At 40.4% G+C, this 21965-nt stretch overlaps 1 protein-coding gene across 1 annotated transcript in view; it reads right to left on the bottom strand.

The window, feature by feature from the left end:
• Positions 1–21965, bottom strand: part of MED12L (mediator complex subunit 12L) — a 177262-nt gene that overhangs the window by 143439 nt on the left and 11858 nt on the right. Inside the window, 9 exon segments of the mRNA XM_033150449.1 lie at positions 7183–7319; positions 7755–7854; positions 9480–9629; positions 11502–11771; positions 13251–13361; positions 14024–14193; positions 17289–17448; positions 18624–18815; positions 20349–20453. Of these exon segments, the coding sequence (XP_033006340.1) occupies positions 7183–7319; positions 7755–7854; positions 9480–9629; positions 11502–11771; positions 13251–13361; positions 14024–14193; positions 17289–17448; positions 18624–18815; positions 20349–20453 (1395 nt within the window).

Raw genomic sequence — 21965 nt, 5'->3', positions numbered from 1 at the left:
CCAGCGCATTATAGCTGAAAAGTGTATCAATCAGCTAATAATCTCATCTGTTGAATCCTTCATTAAGAATATGGAGCAGGATCCATCCTTATGTGCATGCAGCTATATATTGAAGCCATTGGTTCGTGTCCTACCCTCCAGAGCAGGAGAAAACAAGCTTGTTCCCTCTTCCATGTGACATCCCTTTAGATATTTGAATATGTCTATAATATCTCCTCTTTTCCAGACTAAACATAACCCAGCTCCTTCAACTGTTCCTCATAAGGCTTAGTTTCCAGACCCTTCATCATCTTGATTGCCCTTCTCTGCACATGTTGCAGCTTGTCAACATATTTCCTAAACTGTGGTGCCCAGAACTGGACACAGTACTCCAGGTGTGGTCCCTGTGACCCCATGGACCAGAGCACGCCAGGCACGCCTATCCTCCACTGCCTCCCACAGTTTGGCCAAACTCATGCCAGTCGCTTCGAGAACACTATCCAACCATCTCATCCTCTGTCATCCCCTTCTCCTTGTGCCCTCCATCTTTCCCAACATCAGGGTCTTTTCCAGGGAGTCTTCTCTTCTCATGAGGTGGCCAAAGTATTGGAGCCTCAGCTTCAGGATCTGTCCTTCCAGTGAGCACTCAGGGCTGATTTATTTAAGAATGGATAGGTTTGATCTTCTTGCAGTCCATGGGACTCTCAAGAGTCTCCTCCAGCACCATAATTCAAAAGCATCGATTCTTCGGCGATCAGCCTTCTTTATGGTCCAGCTCTCGCTTCCATACATCGCTACTGGGAAAACCATAGCTTTAACTATACGGACCTTTGTCGGCAAGGTGATGTCTCTGCTTTTTAAGATGCTGTCTAGGTTTGTCATCGCTTTTCTCCCAAGAAGCAGACGTCTTTTAATTTCGAATAGGTATTAAGAAACACAAATAAGGCAACTTCAAGAAAAGCTGCAGCAAGCCATTATCAAGTAACCATATATAGGTATATATTATCAGCTGCTTCCCAACAAACGGAAACAGATAGAAACAGTTTACAGAGCCACATTTTTATTGACTGGTAGTTTCCAAAGAAGTAAAACTCCCCCACTGTCTGAGTAGTCTCTATGGGAACGGCTTTGCACAAATCGAATACTTCTCTCAATACTGGACTTACTCACGGGGAAATTATGCAACCTTCTATGAACAAAATTGAAAATTCTTTCTAGTAGCACCTTAGAGACCAACTGAGTTTGTTCCTGGTATGAGCTTTCGTGTGCATGCACACTTCTTCAGATACACGGTGTATCTGAAGAAGTGTGCATGCACACGAAAGCTCATACCAGGAACAAACTCAGTTGGTCTCTAAGGTGCTACTAGAAAGAATTTTCGATTTTGTTTTGACTATGGCAGACCAACACGGCTACCCACCTGTAACTTCTATGAACAGCAACTGATCAACAAATTTAAAATGGCAGCGCTGAAGGTGAAGGGCAGAATACAGGAGAATTGTGGTGAAGAAAATATGGTGGCTTTTTGGGGCTACGTGAAATTGAAAAATTGACTCATTCCTGAGTAGTGACATGTTCTGTACAGTCAATGCAGTACAGGATATTTTTAACCAAGGACTAAACTGGAAAACTTCAAAAGCTTGTTCTAGTAAATACACAGCAGGATAAGGGGAAAGGTTGATGATATGAATAACTTGGGTTTTTTTACCCAAGAGACTAAAAAAAGCTAATGATTAAAACTTTCAAAACCTACTCTCCCACAATATTAAATAGCTTAACATGAGCTAAGGATGCACGTCACAAACTGTATCTGATGTTTAGTTTGAATGCATACACGTTACTGTAAAACAGTTTGGCTATTCCTCTGATATGTCCTTGAGAATTCAAGGGGGCATGAAGGAAAGCATCACTCTGAGAAAGAGGGAAATGATCCCTTAGAAGGGACCTATTCTGCGGGAGATGAGCCCTTATCCTGTAATGCCAACAATAATCTTCTTGGGGGGATCCTGTTAGGGAGTCATTTGATCATTAGGAACATGGGCAACTGGGTGTATGACAGGTGTGTGGCTGCACGGTGACCTGCCTGCCTCAAAGGTTGCAGACGTTGCACGTCATCCAGGTAGACAGTGCTGTGTGAGGAGTCAGATATAGTAGTGCATGTTGGCCCTGGAAGCAAACTTTAGTGTGCTAAGCACTAGGCAAAAATGTTCCTCTTTAACCAAGCCTTTGGCTGACTGACATCCAATGCCCTTTAAAAATGTATTAGGTTGTTTTGGTATTTATTATGTATGGTGTATTTTTATATTGTGAGTTTATGTTGTAACTGCCCTGAGACCTGCAGGTTTAGGGTGGGATACTATTATTATTATTATTATTATTATTATTATTATTATTATTATTATTATTATTATTTACAAGCTGCAGGCCATCTTGGATCAGCAGATGGGGCCTCTTGACAGTTGCATTGCCCTCTTAAGTTTTGGTGTGTGTGTGCGTTTGTGTGTTTGTGACTGAATGAGAGAGAGAGAGAGGAAGAAAGGAAGAAAGGAAGAAAGACCTGGTAGAGGACATTCTCTGTGGCAGCCCCTACACTGTGGAAATCCTTCCTCAAAGAGTTGCATCTAGCACCTTCATTTTACAGTTTTTGTTGTATGCTGAAGACACATCTCTTTTGACACTTGAAATGCGTACTTTTTAAGACCACTCTAGCTATTATAGCATTCTGTTTTGAACAGTTTTAGTGCTGTATTTTACCTGCCAGGACCTTGTGGTAAAGGATGGGTAATGATTGTAACACTGATGAAAGCAAGAACCTTCAAAGTGGCTTTCTCTGATATACTACTGGTCCCATGCATGGGGTCAGCTAGGCAGGCACAGCCATATGGTCTCAATGAGTGGATGGGTCAGTAGCATCAGGAGGAGGGTTTTGGATTTTGGATTTGTTGGGCCTGAGGAATATTTTAGAACACAGCTGGCCTGTACAAAAGTGACAGGCTCCACTTGAACTAGGAGGGAACCAGATGGTTGGCACTTAAATCAAAAAGATGGCAGAACTGCTTTTAAACTAACAACAAGGGAGAAAGCCGACACAGATCAAGGAGCATTCAGCAGTTTGGAACAAATCATCTCCCAGGGATGCAGGGTAAAATGATGGTGATCGTTCAAGTGAGGAAGGCGTAGAACTAGGCATTGAGAGTTCAGAAACACATGATAGGAATTAAAAGAGGCCAAAATATCGTAGCACAAAACAAGTGCCAAAGACATCTGGAGAGAGAACACTGTATATAAGTATCTTTACACTAATGCTCAAAACTTCTGAGTTAGGATGGTGAAGCTGGAGTTCTTGTTCTTAAGATATAGAGTGGGCATAATGGAAACCTGGTAGAATGGAGAGAACGAGTGGGACATGGTTATCTTTGGAAAGGAACTCTATATGGGAAGGACAGGGAGGGGTGTTCTAGAGGTGGCATCACTGTACATCAAAGAGGAAATAAATCCAACAAGCTAAAAATCCCCAGAGGGGCAGACTTCTTCACAGAAATATTGTGGGTAGTAATACCAAGCCACAAGATTCATTTCATGCTATAGTTCCAACCAAAATGCTCAGCTTGAGGTGGAGAATGAAATCAAAGAGGCATACAAAAGAGGTAATGCTACAACAATACATTAGATGTCTTTCTAGAAGACATCTAAAGGCAGCCCTGTGTAGGGAATTTTTTAATGTTTGACATTTCTATCAATGGCTACTACCCATAATGGCTATGTACAGCTTGCACATGAAACCATATTCAAGTTTTTATAGGATAACACTATTCCAGATATGACACTGCAGCTTTTCTTTATTTTTTCTTTTAGTTTTAAAAAAGCTGCCATCTAGTGGCTCAGATATTTTTTTTTTTCAAATATTAGATATATTCAAAATAGTAGCAAAGTGAGTATTTGGCCCACCATCAATGCATATTTGCATGCATAAAACATGCAGCTACTCCCCAGGCTGTACAGCAAAAGACTGTAGGTGACATGCAGTGATACCTGTGCAATTGGTCAACAGATTTCCACTTGTACAACACAACTTCTTTTTCCTCATCTCCCACCTATAGCTCACATACAACCCTCAGATATGCTCTGATTATCCCACATCCTCCATAAAAGATTTTTGGGGGTTGCAGGAGCAGATAGGACAAGAGGAAGGAGAGAGCCATTCACATGACATGGGATGTCACCCCGCAAAGGCAGGTGTGGTACCAGCCTTTTACATCTAACAAGATTGAAAGAACTAAAACTAGATGATTATATGTTAAGACTGCAGTGCTGTGCACACTTACACTGGAAATACACTGAACTCCATAGGCATTGCACTGCAAGTCTTTTTGGCTTTTTGAAATGGAAAGTTTTGCACTGTGTTCTTATACTGTACAAGGCTACACTTATTCCTAAAAACGCAGCACTTCACAGTTTTGTAATGTGTCGTACAAGGCTTCGTTCCCACAAGATGTAGCGATGGAAACCAACCTGGGAGGCCTTAAAAGAGGATTTGATTTCATGTAAGATAAGGCTCCCCTTCATGGGAGAAAAGCAATGACAAACCTAGACAGCATCTTAAAAAGCAAAGACATCACCTTGCCGACAAAGGTCCGTATAGTTAAAACTATAGTTTTCCCAGTAGTAATGTACGGAAGTGAGAGCTGGACCATCAAGAAGGCTGATCGCCGAAGAATTGATGCTTTTGAATTATGGTGCTGGAGGAGACTCTTGAGAGTCCCATGGACTGCAAGAAGATCAAACCTATCCATTCTCAAGGAAATTGGCCCTGAGTGCTCACTAGAAGGACAGATCCTGAAGTTGAGGCTCCAGTACTTTGGCCACCTCATGAGAAGAGAAGACTCCCTGGAAAAGACACTGATGTTGGGAAAGATGGAGGGCACAAGGAGAAGGGGACGACAGAGGATGTGATGGTTGGACAGTGTTCTCAAAGCTACTAACATGAGTTTGGCCAAACTGCAGGAGGCAGTGAAGGATAGGCGTGCCTGGCGTGCTCTGGTCCATGGGGTCACGAAGAGTTGGACACGACTGAACGACTGAACAACAAGAAGAAGAAGAAGATAAGGCTACCAATGGCTCCTGGCCATGATGGCTATGCTCTGCAATGTCACGAGGCAATGCGCCTCTGAATACAAGTAGGTGGGAACCACAAGTGAGGAGAATGTGTTAGGCTCATGTCTTGCTTGTGGGGTTTCCAATAGGCATGTGGTTGGTCGCTGTACTACAGGACAATACATGGGCTTTTGGGCCTGATTTAGTGGGGATTTTCCTATGTTCTTATAAATGAACGATTACAAAATCTCATTTAGAGTTAGTCACTAGGAAGTTCACGACTTTCCTCCTGACCATTTCCCATTTAATGCTTTGAGAGAGCTGTCATTTTCCCCTCTTCCCCATATACCCATACACACACACACACACACACACACAAACACACCAAAGCCAATAATGGTTCAGTTTTCAGACAATCAGCTGTGGCATAGTTCCTTTGAAACGTTCTAAAATTGTTACTTCCTCTGCAGCTGAGTAGATCTGACAGCACAGTAGATTGTGGTCACCGGAGCCAACATAAGCAGATCTACAAATACAGCATTTGTTCTGTCAGCTGCAAGCCAAACACATTAAATTAATGCACAGTTTTTCAGCAACCTTCACAGATCAGGCAAGTAAAGATAGCATTTGCTGTGACAGATGCAAGTCAGCGAACATGGAAAACCAGCAGCTGCAGAGAACATGGAACAGAAACCAATCACTTCCTATCTTTCTCAGCATATAAGCACACTGTAATGGTGGAGAGTAACCCTAAAACCCTGAAGCAAGTAAACAAGAATACGGGGACTTAAAGGGCACTATAAGAAAGGGAGTGGAAAAGCAGACTGGACCACAGCACTTTTCACAATTAACGCTTTTGGGAAGTTTTGGGAAGGCACATGAAAGACACACACACCCATAGAAAGAGAGAAAGGAGAAAAGTATGAGAAAGGAGTTTGTTTAAACTTCCTACAGGTACTGTAGTGGGAAGCAAGCAGAAATTTCCATGAACTGTTGGTTGTAAAAGCAGAACTTAATATACAACTTAATATTTACTTAGATTTACTTGTCAATAACAATCTCTGGTTTAGTAGTACCTTAGAGACCAACTAAGTTTGTATATCCAGAACAAACTTAGTTGGTCTCTTAGGTGCTACTGGACAATTTTTTAATTTATTTCGACTGTGTCAGACCAACACGGCTACCTACCTGAATCTCTGGCTTGTTAGTTATTTTGTACCAGTGCACCCATTCAAATTTTGCTTTGGTAATATTAGCTTTCTTGATCAGCTATACCACATTATAAAATTAAAAGCAATGCCATAGTATGTCAACTGGCTGATCAAATGATTCTGAATGGATTTTTACACATTGTGCTGATATTAGTGTTGGTGGATTTAAAAAAAATATAGATGTTTAGCTGTGAATACATAAAGGAACTTATAAATCCTTGCATTTATCTCAAAAGAAACTCTCTTCCTCTCTCCTGCACCTATATAAATACGTGTGTGCGTGTGTATAATTGCACCTTTCTAAATACCTGTTAATGTAAAATAGTTATTGCGGCAACAGTTCTAGAAACATAATTAAACTAGAGCATTGTGTAAAACAATGCCAAATTACTGAAAAGATGGGAATTTATATGCAGTAGAACATGCAGCATTTCCTATTAACCAAAGTGCATAAACTATTTAACTCTCTTTGACCTTCTGGCCCTTCTGGGATAACCTCTTTCCTGGTTTTGGCTCAGCCCTAAGATTTACTGTAAGAATGCAATGTAAGAAAGAGCAGCTAAGAAACACTGCTAGGAATTTGCAGGCACACATTTCTCACAACCATTGAGCCACAGCCACACATCTGGGATTTGGGAACAGAACTGTCTCATCAAAGATACGACTTCTGGGCAATCTTGTGTCACAGCACATGTTAGAAACAGAGTAGTGTGCCACTCAAGAGAATGATCAGAACAGGAAGGAGCATTAAAGCTACTGGCCAGTAGAAAGGATGCAAATATTTTGAATACACACATTATTATGATGCTTCAAATGTCAATCAATCATGTTGGTGAAGAAGAGAATGAGAAAATGAGTCTTTAACCATTTATAAACTTAGGAGGGAAAATGCAGTTACCTCCTGGCTATCCTTGTTCTGGTTTGGCCAGAAAATCTTGTGATAAAGACTTTCCATTGAATTGCTAGAATCTGATCGATCAAAGCAGTGTCTATCCAAAACCTCCAATGTGTGCAAAACGCGGCTGATAGTCACCCCTAGTAGACAGAGAAACAGAAAAGAGTATATTTACATTGTGAAATCCAAAGAATTATTTATATAGTATTGACTGTCTTCTTATAAAACAAAAAACAAATAAATAGAACAAATAAAAGTTTCTACAACAGCACGGTCTTGTTTTGATTCTCACTTTAAAGAATGGTAGGAACTTGTCTAAAGTATTTGATAAAACCATCCGCCCTTTTCAGTGTTTTTCTTCAAGTCTCTACTGCTTTCCTTGTGGCTTTAACCTGCCTAGTCACATCTTTCAAAATAGATGATTGCAAAAATCTAGGATGGATCAATCATCAAAACTGGAGGCATCTTAGCCTCCTTCTAATGTATCACACTGAAATCCAAGAGGAATATAGGCCAGTAAGGGCTTACTGTATCCAATATATATCTTTAAACTTGATTTTTTTTTCACTTTTTACCTGCAGCTGTTTCTTGGCATTTGTCAAAAGACCATCGCACTTCCACAGCACGGCCTCTTTGCTTTATCTGCTGTTCTACTTCATAAATCTTTCCCCGTACCTGAAAAAGAGTAATTGGCTAGTGTTTGCGAAAATCAAATCTCAAACACGTGTCAGATTTCTCCTAGGCTTATCCAGTTTCCTGAGGGCAGATAACAACTACTGAACAGACATAAAGTAATAGCAGCTTTGGATAAACCACGTTGGACAAAGAAGCAGTATGGTATCTCCCGTTTACTATCTTACAGACTAAATGGGACCACTTTTCAAGAATGGCTTGCTTCAGAAAACATTCCAAAATCTTAAACTAAATAAATAAATAAAACTCCACAGTAGCAGCACAAAGGGCTGCTCTCATCCCCCTGAACTTTTCGGTTGTCGTTTTCTGAATCTTTCCAACTCAACAATATCCATTTTCAGGTAAGGCAAGCAGACCAACTCCACCCTGCTCACCCAGCCATTTCTCAGTGATAAGGAAAAGCCTTCCTTATCCTTAAACAAATCATGGATGAGGGAGGTCAGAGCCGACCTGGCATTCAGCAACAACCATAATTTCCCGGGTTGCAGGAGGGGCTGGCACACAGCACAGTCACTAACTACCTGTGTCGTGTGCCCCTCACCTGGCCTGCCCCACCCCTCCACACCCTATACCCCTCTCCGTGTCCAGAACCACTATGATTGGGGCCACCACTGCTCTCCCCAGCTCCTCTCTTGCGAGGCACATCTTTTTTCCAGTAATTTAAAAACAACAACAACAACCCAAAATTTAAAAACACACAAGTTAGAAAGCAGTTTAAAACAATTTAAACAATGAGTACAATAATAACAAAACAAATCAAAAACCCAAGAGTACCCCAGCCCAAGTGTCTGTTCAGCAGCCTCAGCTTTCGTAGCTGGAGTCAGTCAGGGTCCTGCCCTCCTAGGCCAGGTTGTGATGCCACCACTAGGGGCTGCCCAGTTGGCATAAGCCAGGGGTGTCCAAAGTCTGTTTTGGGGGTGTAATCCAGCTTGCCGGTCGGTTTAATCCGGCCCCTGTGGCAGTTTATTTCCTGGGGTAAAATCCTTTTAAAAAGCTCAACAACTTCAATCTTTATAAAAGCTCAACAACTTTGGTCTGCCCTCACACATGTTCACTTCATCAAATCTGCCAGGGCTTTCTCAAAGGCAGTTCCCTGTGTGCAGAATGTCTTTCCTGACAAGGTGCATCTGTGTCCCAAATCCATGACTTTCAGGAGGAACTGATAAAACATACCCATTTACCCAGGCACTTGATAGTGAAATATACTGTTCCTGGCAGTTCTGAAATCATTGGGTGAAAAAATGTTTTTGAACTGTTTTTAGAAAGTTTTAATTATATTATTATTATTATTATTATTATTATTATTAGGAGCTAGGCTGGGGGGGGAATGAATCAAACCATAAATAATGGCTAGCAGATTCTCAGAAAGTCGAATCCAATGACAAAACCCTATTCTTGCTCTCCCCGCCCCCATTCTGCTAAGGAATCACAGTGATACACACTCCTACGTAAAGATAGCTCCCTCCAAAGGAGAAATGAGGAAAGTCTCCCACATGAACACACTTTATAAACACAGTCATCTAAAGGAGTCTAGCCTAGGATACGTAATTTCTCAGCAGATTACATGCATTGTGTACATTTTAAAATGGATAAATATATATATATACCTGCTGATTAAACACAGAATTTCCTCCAGGCATAGGTAAACTAGATGGAGCAACTTGAAGTAAATCCAAAGGTGAACCAGGATTGATGTTTTTACTTTCATTTGTGGAATAATTCCACACCAAGGCACTTGGGCAACAGAGAGTTATTGTCTGCAATGGGAAAAATATAGAAATATTTCCATTTAATAAGATAATTCAATTAAATTAAGATTATGCAGGTAGATGGCCAAAACATACCAGTACAAAACTGCAATGAAAGTAGTATCACAAATTGTTTACTTTTTTTAAAAAAATGATCCAATTAAAATGTCCTTTAACATATTTAATTAGAAGTTGCATTTTAATATGGATCGGCTCAATTTACATTTGTATCTCTTTCATGCCAATCTCAATCTGATCACAGAGAAGATACACCAGTACATGCGTAGAGACAGGGGGAGGGGAAACCCCACTGAGTATATGTGTGCTATTTTGGGGCTCAATTTACAAAGGATTCAAAGCTTCTTTCTAAAAAAAACGAACAGAATGAAATCTAAACAATCCAAATCCATCAAAATGCATCATGAAGCTATTGCAATTTGGAAGACAGCTGTACAGTGGTATCTCGGTTTATGAACTTAATCCGTTCCGTAAGTCCGTTCTTAAACCGAAACTGCTCTTAAACCGAGGCACGCTTTCCCTAATGAGGCCTCCCGCCGCCAGTGCCCTTCCACCGTTCAGCTTCCGTTCGTGGACTGAGGTAAAGTTCTCAAACCAGGACACTATTTCCGGTTTTGAGGAGTTTGTACACCAAATCGTTCTTAAACCAGACTGTTCTTAAACTGAGGTTACCACTGTATTATTAAAACACAGAACCCTAAAACCATTTTCTCAGACTTTCAGATCAAGTTCTGCCTATAGGACTGGAATGGAGCTGAAGTCCAAAACAAAATTTTTAAAAAACTACTTGCTGGCCTGGTTAATTACTACCTTGGTGCTCAAAGAAAGAATCCTTTATAATATAAGCACAAGTAGAAGCATTGCTGTTTATGATAAAAAAAATATCAGCGCTTCTTTGAAGATTTGAAGTGTGTCATATAGGTAGGACAGTCAGTCTAACAGAGCAGTCATACACATATCGAATAGAAATTAAGCCAAATTCAGTGGGGCCTTCTCCCTGATATATATATGATTGATGGCCTATTGCTCTTGGCCAACTATGAGAACACACACAGGAAGGATACACACACACACACACACACACACACACACACACACACTGATATTATGTACCGTATTTACTCAAATTACATTGCAAAAATTAAGGTGTGCATTAGGTTGAATGGTGCATTAGATGAGTAAATACAATATATTTCATAGGTACTTTTAAAAAAAAACTCAAGGCCACTCACACAAAAATATAAAATATGCAAAATTTAAAACAATAGACAACCAAACAATTTACCCATATAATACAAAAAGAACCCCACCCAGTCCCATGAAAGCGACAGAGTCAAAATTAGCACACTTCACCATCAAGAGCAGTACTGATCTCATAGTACAAAGAACAAAATTTAAGGTTTTTTTTGGGGGGGGGGTTGCATTCTAGCCACCGTGGCTGTTCTTAGAGAACTCTGCATGCCTGGAGAGAGAACTGAACCAAACCAAGACCTCTTCAGGAAGATTGTGTATCTGATTCAGATCTGATTCTGTTCTCCCACTGATTGCCATCAGCATCAAGTATGAATTTTAATCTCTTCTAGCATAGCTGAACTAACATGAGTTTGGCCAAACTGCGAGAGGCAGTGAAGGATAGGCGTGCCTGGTGTGCTCTGGTCCATGGGGTCACGAAGAGTCGGACACGACTGAACGACTAAACAACAACAGGCATAGCTGAAACATTTAACAGTTAAAAAAAAACCAGAGAGAGACAGAGGGCACTATTACTAAAACTTTAAAACAACCAGTACCAAATGTTGTTTCTTCTGAAACCCAGCTGTTCCCTGGTGTAGAAGAGCATTAGGAGAAGAAGAAATCCCTCACCTGCAGCATACAACTGAGTCCATAAACCAGTGGACGATGTTGTGGGCAAGAAAGGAAATCCGAACATGCTAGCTGTGCAGGGTTGACCACAGGCCCGGCTGTAGTAGGGCTTGGAACCGCTAGAGGTGGGTTATTTGGTCCAATCATCATATGAGGTGAGTGGGCAGCTATGAGGTTAGGACTGTCACTTATTAACAAAGAGAGGCGTCTGGCACAGAAGAAAGCAAGTCGGCGTGACAGGTAGGCCGACTGAACGAACTCTTCTGAATACTGAAAAACATTTTTAGAAATAAAAATCATTCATCCTAAGCCATACAATTCCAACCAACATTTCTAAAACTTTTGTACCAAGGCAGGCAAAGTGGTCCATCCAGGTTAGGATTGTCTACTCCAGCCTTCTGCAACCCAATGCCCTCCAGATGTTTAGGACTACAACTGCCATCAGCACCAGCCAGCATGGCAGCAGGGCGCCAGGTTGGGGAATGCTAGTCTACTCTGGGTGGCAGCAGCTCTCCAGCTTATAAGGCAGAGGAAGGTTTTCTGCTACATGTAACCCTTTCAGCATGTGATGCTGGGGAGGGACTGAACCTGGGACGTTACAAATATGAACATAATCAAATCAAAGGAACAAGCAGTCTGAGATTTGTTTTATGCGGTGAGAGTTTCATAGTCACATCTTAAACCTACTTCCATTAATCATACTAATAAAGATCTTGCATTTTATTTTTAAACACATAGCCCACACATGCTGGTACGGATGTAACTCAACGGATTAATCAATAGCGCATTAGATCCAAACATGTACCACAATATGCCACCATTGCAATAACTCCTATTATGAACACTGCAGAACAGGACCAACTCACAAAATGTTTAGCTGAAGTACAGTGTTCGAAACTCCCATTGTTATAGGCGCATTTTGCGACAGGGAATTCCATTAGTGCGAGCAGTTTCTGAGCTCTGGGGTGCAGTACTGCGCCTAAGATTTCAAATTAAAACTGCAGAGTGGAAGCAAAGGAGGACCTTTTAATGCCTCCCCACTTCCAGCTACTCTCTGAAGGCTGGAGAAGAAACCCTCTTAAGAATATTAGTGGGGTGAGCAAGGGAGGGACTAGATTGTATGAAAAATGCCTAGACATTCCATTGTTGTGTCCATAACCTAGATTTCACATCTCTGTTTCTAATACTGCTGAAGTATATGGTGATATCCAACATGGATGTTCACTCACACAATTGAGTGAGTGAACCCAATTCCCTCTGCGTGCACCTTCTGGAACAAATTTTGGGAGTGCCAGGGGAGGCTGGAAAACAGAAACTGGAAGTCCTGCACTGCAAGTGGGCTGCTGCCATTGGATCTCACCCTTCATGTTCTACTACTCCGTGTCTAGAAGCTGGTTTTTGAATTATGGCAAAAGTATATTGCCAACACACCCAAAAAGACTCAAAACAATACATATGGGTTATGGTTATCACAATACAGCAACTATGGGATCTGCCAATCAGAATTATTCAACCAAATTAACCAAAACTAATGATGTCTGGGGTGGTGAGGTGGATTGATGAGGATCTCAACTCTCCCATGTCCTAAGCCAGCTGCATGCTGTGATCGTGCAGGAAGGCCTGAGAAAACTTCTCCCTTCTCGCTGCGCGCTCCTTGGGTATGTGAACCAATCACACCTTTAATGCTGTACTACTGCATGTCTGGAAGCTGGTTTTTGAACTGTGGCAAAATTGTATCATGCTCTGTACCTGCAATATTAGCGGTAGTAGGAGTTTTAGAAGTTCATCATCAGTAGGCCTTATTTTTTCCAAGACATCCAATATCCATGTTAAATATTCGTGTCTTTCAAACAGTCCTTCCTTCAATGAAGTTTAGAAAGATCACAGGTAAAAAGATATTTTTTAATTAATAAATAAATAAACTAGTAAAGAGTGCAATTGGTACTATGCTCCAGTGTTCCATTACTCAAGTTACCAATTAAAACTAAACAAAAAACAAACCAACAAATTTAAATTAGCATCCCAATCATTCAAACCATTTTAGGCAAACAATAATGATTTGAAGCAATCATTTTTTAAAAAAAGAAGTCTGATACATAAGCCAGTCATTCAAGTTTCTAAAAATATTCTACAAGGGACTGAACACCCTAAATATACTTGATTTCTATGGCAAAGATTAAGACTGAAATATAAAGACTGTCTCCTGAATATTCCTAAACATGGTCTTCTCTTCTGTATCTCTTTTTGGGAGAAAGGGAGACAAACTTAGACAAGAAGATTATTGGATAAGTCAACACGTTTTCCTTCTTCCTAGGTTTCAAGTTTCCTCATTCAACATTCCTAGCTTCCATGGCTTTGAAATGCATCCATTGTTGTCCCCTTCCATCCAGCAGATAAGAAATCATATTGTTGTTGTTTGATGGTACAGTGGACATGGAGCAGAAGCGATTTAAAAACAAATCAGCTGCGTTGTTATTTTGCCCCGGAGAACAACATCTTAGCACATTATTGGAAAAGGTTACCTGGAACATATAGAAAGCTAGCTTTTCATTATATTCCCACTGCTTCAGGGCTTGTTCCACCTCAGGAGACACAGCTGCAGAGCTGCTGCCTTGGCTTGAGGTCATGTGATAAAATTCTGCAATCTTTGCCAGCTGTTCTCGGAGGTATCTGGTTGAAATCTGAGTCCATTCTATGAAGACAGAAGTTAGATGAGTTCTCTCCTCCCCCTCCCCCATCAGCTGACAAGATGAGGAGATACACAACATGAACAATTAACATGATAATTAGCTAGACTATCAAAGTACATTTTCAAGACAATAAACAGCAGGTCTTTAACACAGAGCCTGTTCAAATGGCCCCTAGCATGACATTCTGTCCTCTGCAGTATCTTCAAAGCATTTTTGCTAAATGATTGCATGCTCTGCATTATGTTCTTATAAATCTTGCTTCTTTGAAGAATACAACTATTATTGGTGAACCTAACTGCGTTCTGTGAGTTTCAACACCTCACAGAGATTTCTGTTCTTGTGAAACATTTATGACTGAGCTAGGAAGGTTTACTAATTCAGGCCTGTGTAGTAAACTGCTGCAAAAATTGTTAGATTGTGACAGTTTCTATTTTGTATTTGTGTGTGTGTGTACGCGCGTGTGAGAGAGAGAGAGAGAAATGCACAAGACATATAGCAGTATTTACAAGCAGTGTAATTATATGGCTTCCGGGTCATGCTGGCCACATGACCCAGAGGCTGTATGCCGACTCCCTCGGCCAATAAAGCAAGATGAGCGCCGCAACCCCAGAGTCGTCCACAACTGGATCTAATGGTCAGGGGTCCCTTTACCTTTACCTTAACTATATGGCTATGAACGGCTATCTTTGGTGGGAAATAAAACAGATACACAAGAGGTGTTACCTCAAGTTTTAATGGATTTTTCTCATATCCTATTATCAGAGCTGTTGAATTTTCCAACACTATACAGTACAGTCTATAAGCATATGTGTTTGTGTTAGGAGTGGGGAACTTTGGTCTTCAAGATGTTGCTTAACTACAACGCTCATCAGCCCTTGATGGCCATGTGCTGGTGGGGGTTGTTGTTCGGTGACACTGGAGGATTATGGGTTCTTGCTGAAGCTGGTGGGAGTTGCAATCCAAAACATTTGGAAGTTGGGGGAAATTGATTTAGCTTCTGAGGCCCTGCTCTGTGTTTCATCACCTCCAGAAGATACAAACGGGAAAGCAAAGTTAATTTATCACATCAACTGTTGGAAGTTAGTTAACACACAAACGTTTCATTTCTCATGTCAGTGGTCTGAATCAGTACACGCACATTATGTAGCTCCTTTATGTATCTTGAAGGATTATTTCTGGCAAAGGTTATCAACATAAAACGAGCTGGGATAACCTGTTCCCCCCTTTTCAAAGAAGTACAATCTCCATCCTTTAATAGGAATATAACTTCTATATGATAATCTCCAGTTCAGCTTGTACAATGGGGAAGCATCAGAAGAACCAGCCAACTGAGTTTTCTCTTTCAGTCTCTGCTGGTTCCATTATAATTGGAGCATAGGAAAAGGGCAGAAGAACTGGAACAAGCCACAGTAATGTGAGTCCAGAAGAGAACTGTCATCTCCCAGTACTATAGTCCAGCTTTACTATTCCTCAATGAACCTCTGAAAATGCGCATCATTCTGTGGTTAAAGGCCACCTGAAGCTCCCATCATGTGCATCTTAATATGCAACAAACTGTGCTGTTAGACCATAATTGAAAATTAATAACATAACTCTCTTGAACTTCAAGTACAAATGGTTTAAAGAAATGAATGCCCAGTGTACATGAATGTATTTAGGTTACTGTCATGAAGTCTCCAGCAAAGTAACAGCTACTACCATTCTTGTGAATATTATGTTGGATGGCATCAAAAATAATATTAATGCAAGAAGTTAAGACAGCTGACATTGCTATGCAAGCAGTAGCATAAGTGGAAACGCACAAGCATAGCTGTCACTGAGGAGGATAATAGTAATAATAGTAACAACAACAAACAACAACAACAACAGCGACAACAGGTGCCCTAAAAATTGTGCAACATCTTCCACAAGCAGAAGGCGTACATTTATTTTGGCTGTTACGCTACCCTAAGAATGAGGCTCCTATTAGCAGAATGGCTGTGGCACAAATAGGATGCCCCACTTGGATATTGCCACAAAGAATTATTATAAAAATATACAGATATATATATACACACACATACAGCATCACACACAACAAATAATGTCTAACAATACTAAACCAAATGGCAACAGGAAAGTTCAAATAAAAACCTTCCATGTCAATAAAACCAGCAAATGTACACATCCAACCCAAGAAGAAAAATTCAGGTTTCCCAACTCCCTCAATCTTAAGAATAGCATAAGACATCATTAATGAACATGCCACTGAGAATGGATGGGTCTTCATGGCCTTTCTGCAGACCTGAAGTGTGGCAACTTTACAGAGATCAGCTGGTAATGAATTCCAGAGTCACAGACCCACATTGTTTAAATGTAAATAAATTGTGAAGAGCATTTTGCAATGTCAATCTACCTTTCTCATTTTCCTTTTTTAAAAAATCAATTAAAAATATTAATAAAAGATGTAGTTATAGCAGCAGGCAGCCATATCACCCATTGCGAAGAATGCACACAGCAATTTTTCAGCTATTATGTAATGGAGTGCAAGAAAACAAATTCATATACAGTATACTGTATTCACACAGATATATATTCACATATATCTTGCGCAGGCCATCCAAAAAGTTTATATTCTTCTTTAATGCTGCTGCTGTAGTGAGTGTTTAACACCTTTTGGTTGGCAAAAATGGAAGCTTGCATGTATAATTTTTTTAAAAAAATGCAACAGGAGAATTGTTTCTAAACTGCAAAGACGTAGCTATAGAGCTGCATTCAACATAGCGCTAAGGAGGTGACCGTTTCATCAGCACATGGATTTTTCCTTGCACAATAGAACACACACACCAATATATAACACAAATCGGTTCCCCCAGTGCAGCAGCAGATATGGGTACAGGGTAAAGTAGGGGGAGGAGAAAGGGGAAATCCCCCCGTGCTAGCACTAAACTTTGCACTAGTGTGAAAGGTTCATTGAATACCAACCACAGAATTTGCCCAAAATAACTGAAATATATCTATGGAACACGCATTGATAGCATCATGCTCACTACAAGAACATGCCACAACAATTTATGGTACAAATCCATTACAATTTCCAATGAATTTATATATTTACCAAGATTTGGATCAGCAGCCTGGCGTTTTTTGATTTTAGCTTCACAAATGGCAGAATAGTATGCGCATGTCATCTTGATCAGCCATGCTGCTCGCAGCAACGGCACAGAATATTTTGCTAAGTAAGCGAAAACATCTTCCTTTTTACTGAGAATTGGGACCTGGGTTGACAAGAGGTTAAAAAAAAAGAGCAGTGTAATTGAGACAAAGATGAAAAATTAGAAAACTTCACACTAAAAGACGGACCTCCAGAAACAGCTGAATGATACATTAAAAGGTCACATCTTTTAGATATTACAAAATCACATCCTTTTGGCTTAGCGGCCACACTGCACTGAGCTAAAAGAACCAGGGAGAAACAGATATATTGTGAGCTCCATTTGTGCAGTCCCAGTAAACCAGTTTGTCTTATCATGTCAAGCCATAGTTTGGCTTATCATGTACTGTATTGCAAGCAGGCCAGCAACAAGCCAATAAAGGAGAGGTGAAACATGAAGCTTCATAACTAATATATTTGCTTCAGCAACTTCAAAGTTTCAAAAGCACCCTTTTCTAGGTGGTGATACAGGAAGCATAGCATTATACTTGCAGGCCTGTCTGCCATGTCATTTCTTTCACCAAAAAAAAACTAGTCTCATGTTCTACTCAACAGCTGAGTAGATTTTATCATGGTGTTTCAAACATGAAAAAGAGAATGGCTCCCCCTGTTCCGCTTCCAAAAACTGCCATTATTCTCTCCCTTGTAATTTTGCCTGGAAGTCCTCACACACAATACAAAACGCATTCTCTCTACACTGCTAGAAAAAAGGATTCCTTTATATGAACCCATGCAAACAAGTCAACAGGCTGGTTCAGAGGTAACGCTAAATTGTTCGGTGTTATGAGACTGAGCCTAGAAAAGCCTAATGCTAAACTACGATGAAAAGATTTAAAATACACAGAGGGGGGAAAAACCTAATTCCAAGGCACCAATTTAATATAATAATTACTAGATGTATCTCACACCACCCCAACCACCCACCCACCCCAAAAAAAAATCAATACCCCTTCGCTGATCAACATTTCCTTGATGTTCCAACACAGTGATGTGAGATTTTTTGAGATGCACCAGAATTCTGCATCCATGACAGTGTTGTGAGAGCTGCAGCCACTGAGCAACTCCTAACAGAGTAAAGGAAAACAGAGGGAATTCCCACTTCTCCCAACCACTTTTTCCCCCAAAAAATCTATGCAATATGACCTGTTCCCAATATGGTTGGCACAGTCTTAAGTCACTTTTAATTTAATTGCCTACCCTGTCTCAAATTTATGAAGCCCTCAAAATACTAATATGTACCTTTTTTGCCAGAATAGTCAGTGGTTTGTTTCCTGCTAAATCTGCAAACCAACTGTGAATTGCACTCTGGGAACGAGCAGTAACTAGCCAGTAATTGTCTTTGGCATTTACTTGTGGTTTCTTCTTTCCTGTATCCTGGAAAGTATTAAGTTTTAACTTCTCTTCTAATATGCTGCTAAAATAAGCTCCAATCTGATAGAGAGGGAAGGAATAAAAGAAACATACACAGTTAAGTATCTATTAAACACTGCCACACACAATATCCCCATCTGAAGAGATCTAGAATCAATGTTGTTTAAGCTATCAGCTTCGTAAGAGTGTATTCTAAATTCCCTGGTGCTGCAAGTCAGTTTTCATACTGCAAAGGGCTAAAGTGATAGCCCATTATCTTTTAAAGGTAAATGCTCTGTGCCTATAAAACAAAAAGCTATTAACTAAGAATGTGTGAAGTCTCTATCAAGGTAGACCCCAATACATAAAAACAGATACATAAAAAGGAAGAAAGTCCTGTTGAATCATAAGCAAAATGCAAAATTCACAGTTTGGCAATATGTTTATTAGGACTATTATTTCCTCGCAGCTGTGCCAATGTGACTTCCTTTGATTTTTCTGCACTTTGCAGAATACCACCTTTAGCCATTCAAAAGCCAGATCTACAAATAGAGGGACAGGATTCTCTACCAGCTGAAGAAGGGACTTTTCAGGAGTTATTGATCTCCAGCCACTAGATATTCCAACCTAGTGGAGAATTCTGGGGAACTTGAAAGCTTACTCAGTATTGTGTGATTCTGGCTTACTCAGTATTGTGTGATTTTGGCTAGCCCTAATGAAAGTATTGTCCAACTTTTGAAACATACTAGAGACACACTTGAGCACCAGTGTCTCTCTGTGGGTACGTTATCTCCTGGTTAGGCTCCAGTCCAGCAAAAGACTTAAAGATTTAACGTGACTGCTTAACTTGAAGCATATGACATCTGGCTTCACTTGAATGCTTTACATATTTAAATTCACTGCTAAATTGGAGTCATAATTAGCACATAGGGTGAGCTGCACAATGAAATGAAGTCCCATCAGCATACCCAGAAACCTCAACCTTGCAGTTACCACTATGTTAACTCCAAAGAAAATTAAGAGATACAAAATCAAGAGGAAAGGTAGTTTCTTTTGCTGGAATAGCACATATTTACTTAAAATCTGTAAACTTACACAGAACATCTGTCTACTGAAATAATGAATCCCCACATCTACCTAATTAAGAATAATATTATTACTACTACTATTAATTCAATTTATGAATCACCTTATATGAAGACATCTCAAGGGAAAACCCAGCCAGATGGGTGGGGTATAAATAAATTATTGTTATTATTATCATCATCATCATCATTATCAAGGCTATTAGCAGTGTATATATTAGCACATAATACAAAAATCACATAAAATGCCTCAAATGTCCAATCTGGTAAACACATGAATGAAAGCATACCCTAATCTACAAATATTTTTTCGCACAACCATGGCATGATAACCAGAAATAAATCTACGCAATGAAGCCATTCTTAAGAGCAATAATGTTCACATTCAAATGCCTGGCAATGCAAAACAAAAGTTTTTGCCTTGTGTATGAATGTGATCATAGGGAGCGACTGTGAAGGAAAACACAAGAAATCACTGCACTGTCATAAAGGAAAGTACTTTTGCAACAAACCTCAATCCCGACCTTACCTTTGAAGGGTTAATGACAATATTCCTAGCAGAGCCATGCTCATCTCCAGAGAAGGCTGGCTGGTTACTGAAACCTTGCTTTACATTCACAGCCGTAAGTTCATCCTACAAAGAGAGAGTTTTTGTTAAGTTATTCGAGCTGTAGGTTTAAGTTTTAATTACTTTGCTCAATGCCTTTTTTGAAGGAATTAAAATTCCTGATGCATTTTATATACCACAAATTTGTCATGCTGAAACAGTAACGTGTTCCCTCTATACGCCATAGTCTTTCACATTGGGATAACACTTGTCTTTTATCTGCAGGAAGTTGCTTACCAGGCAGAATGTTATCAAGGCTTAATCTCCTACACATTCACTTTCATCATCAAATGATAGCATTTTCCAGGATACACAGAGACAAACACTGACTTTTTAATGTTCTGCCACCATCTTACACACATCTATGTATGTCAGCCAATAGAATTTGGATACCTTAAAGGCTTTCGGGGTTGGAAGTGGAATGGGTTTAACGGCTGTTTCCTAAATTAGATACAAAATGCTAGTTCCTCTCTCTCTACCTCACACACAAACACAAAGGCACAACAGCATCACTAAGTGCCGGATTAGCTACGATGCCCCCTGTATACACATGGCCGCTGTAACATTTAAAATTCATCTTATCCCAGGCCGCTAGACCACTAGACATAGCTGCCACCTAAACCATACACTGTAGACATGCAGCACTTGCAAACACTCTGACCTAAAGCTAGAGAATCTTTCAACTAGTAGTTCTTACTTCTTAAACCCAGTCCTCTTCACTTGTTAGCCCCTGAGTGGCTAACAACATATAGTATCAAATATAGTAATAAAGTGTTGTTAAACACAGCATTCACGGTACAGGGAAGTTTTTAATACTTGACGCTTTACTGTGATTTATGTTTTAATTTGTTGGAAGCAGCCCACAGAGCGGCTGGGGCAACCCAGTCAGATGGTTGGCAAGTAAATAAATTATGTTGCTGTTGTAGCTGCTGCTGCTATCATCCTCGTCCCCAAAATAACAACCATTAAGTACAATTAAACAACATAAAACAGCCAGCCCTGTATAAACCTAGGTTACAGTTCATGCTTGAACCGCAGGAGGGGAAAGGGGCTCTTGTGCTCAGGTGTTGCTTGGGGGCTTCCTATGTGCATCTCTCTTGCCACTGTAAGAACAGGATGCTGGACTAGATGCCTCCCTTGTTCTCTTATAAAGGCAACGGAGTTGCCAGAACTGAGTTCTGGTGAGTTCTGGCTGAAAAAAAGCCATGGTTGTTATGGAGGAAGACAAACCATGAGCCTGTGTTCAGGTGCAATGCTAAGCCAAACCATGGTTTAGCTACTGTCAGTGCAGCAGCAGCAGCAGGGGAAGACGAGTCAAGCAGCTATTATTTCCTCACAGGGAACCAGCATGATTCCTGATTCACATTAAGTCATAGTTTGGCTGAGTGTTACGTGCAAACCAGGTCAATGTGTACTTTCAAAAAAGCTTTTGATAACGTCTGTCTCAAACACAGGGGCAGCCCATCCCATTTTGCCACCTGAGGCCAAATGGGCATGTGCTGCTGCCTTACCCCCCCCCCCGGCACACCCCACCCCTCT

The sequence above is a fragment of the Lacerta agilis genome, chromosome 5 (assembly GCF_009819535.1).
Source record: "Lacerta agilis isolate rLacAgi1 chromosome 5, rLacAgi1.pri, whole genome shotgun sequence".
NCBI classification, from domain to species: domain Eukaryota; kingdom Metazoa; phylum Chordata; class Lepidosauria; order Squamata; family Lacertidae; genus Lacerta; species Lacerta agilis.
Note: the sequence above shows the minus strand (reverse complement) of the source record. Positions and strands in the feature narration are given on the sequence as shown.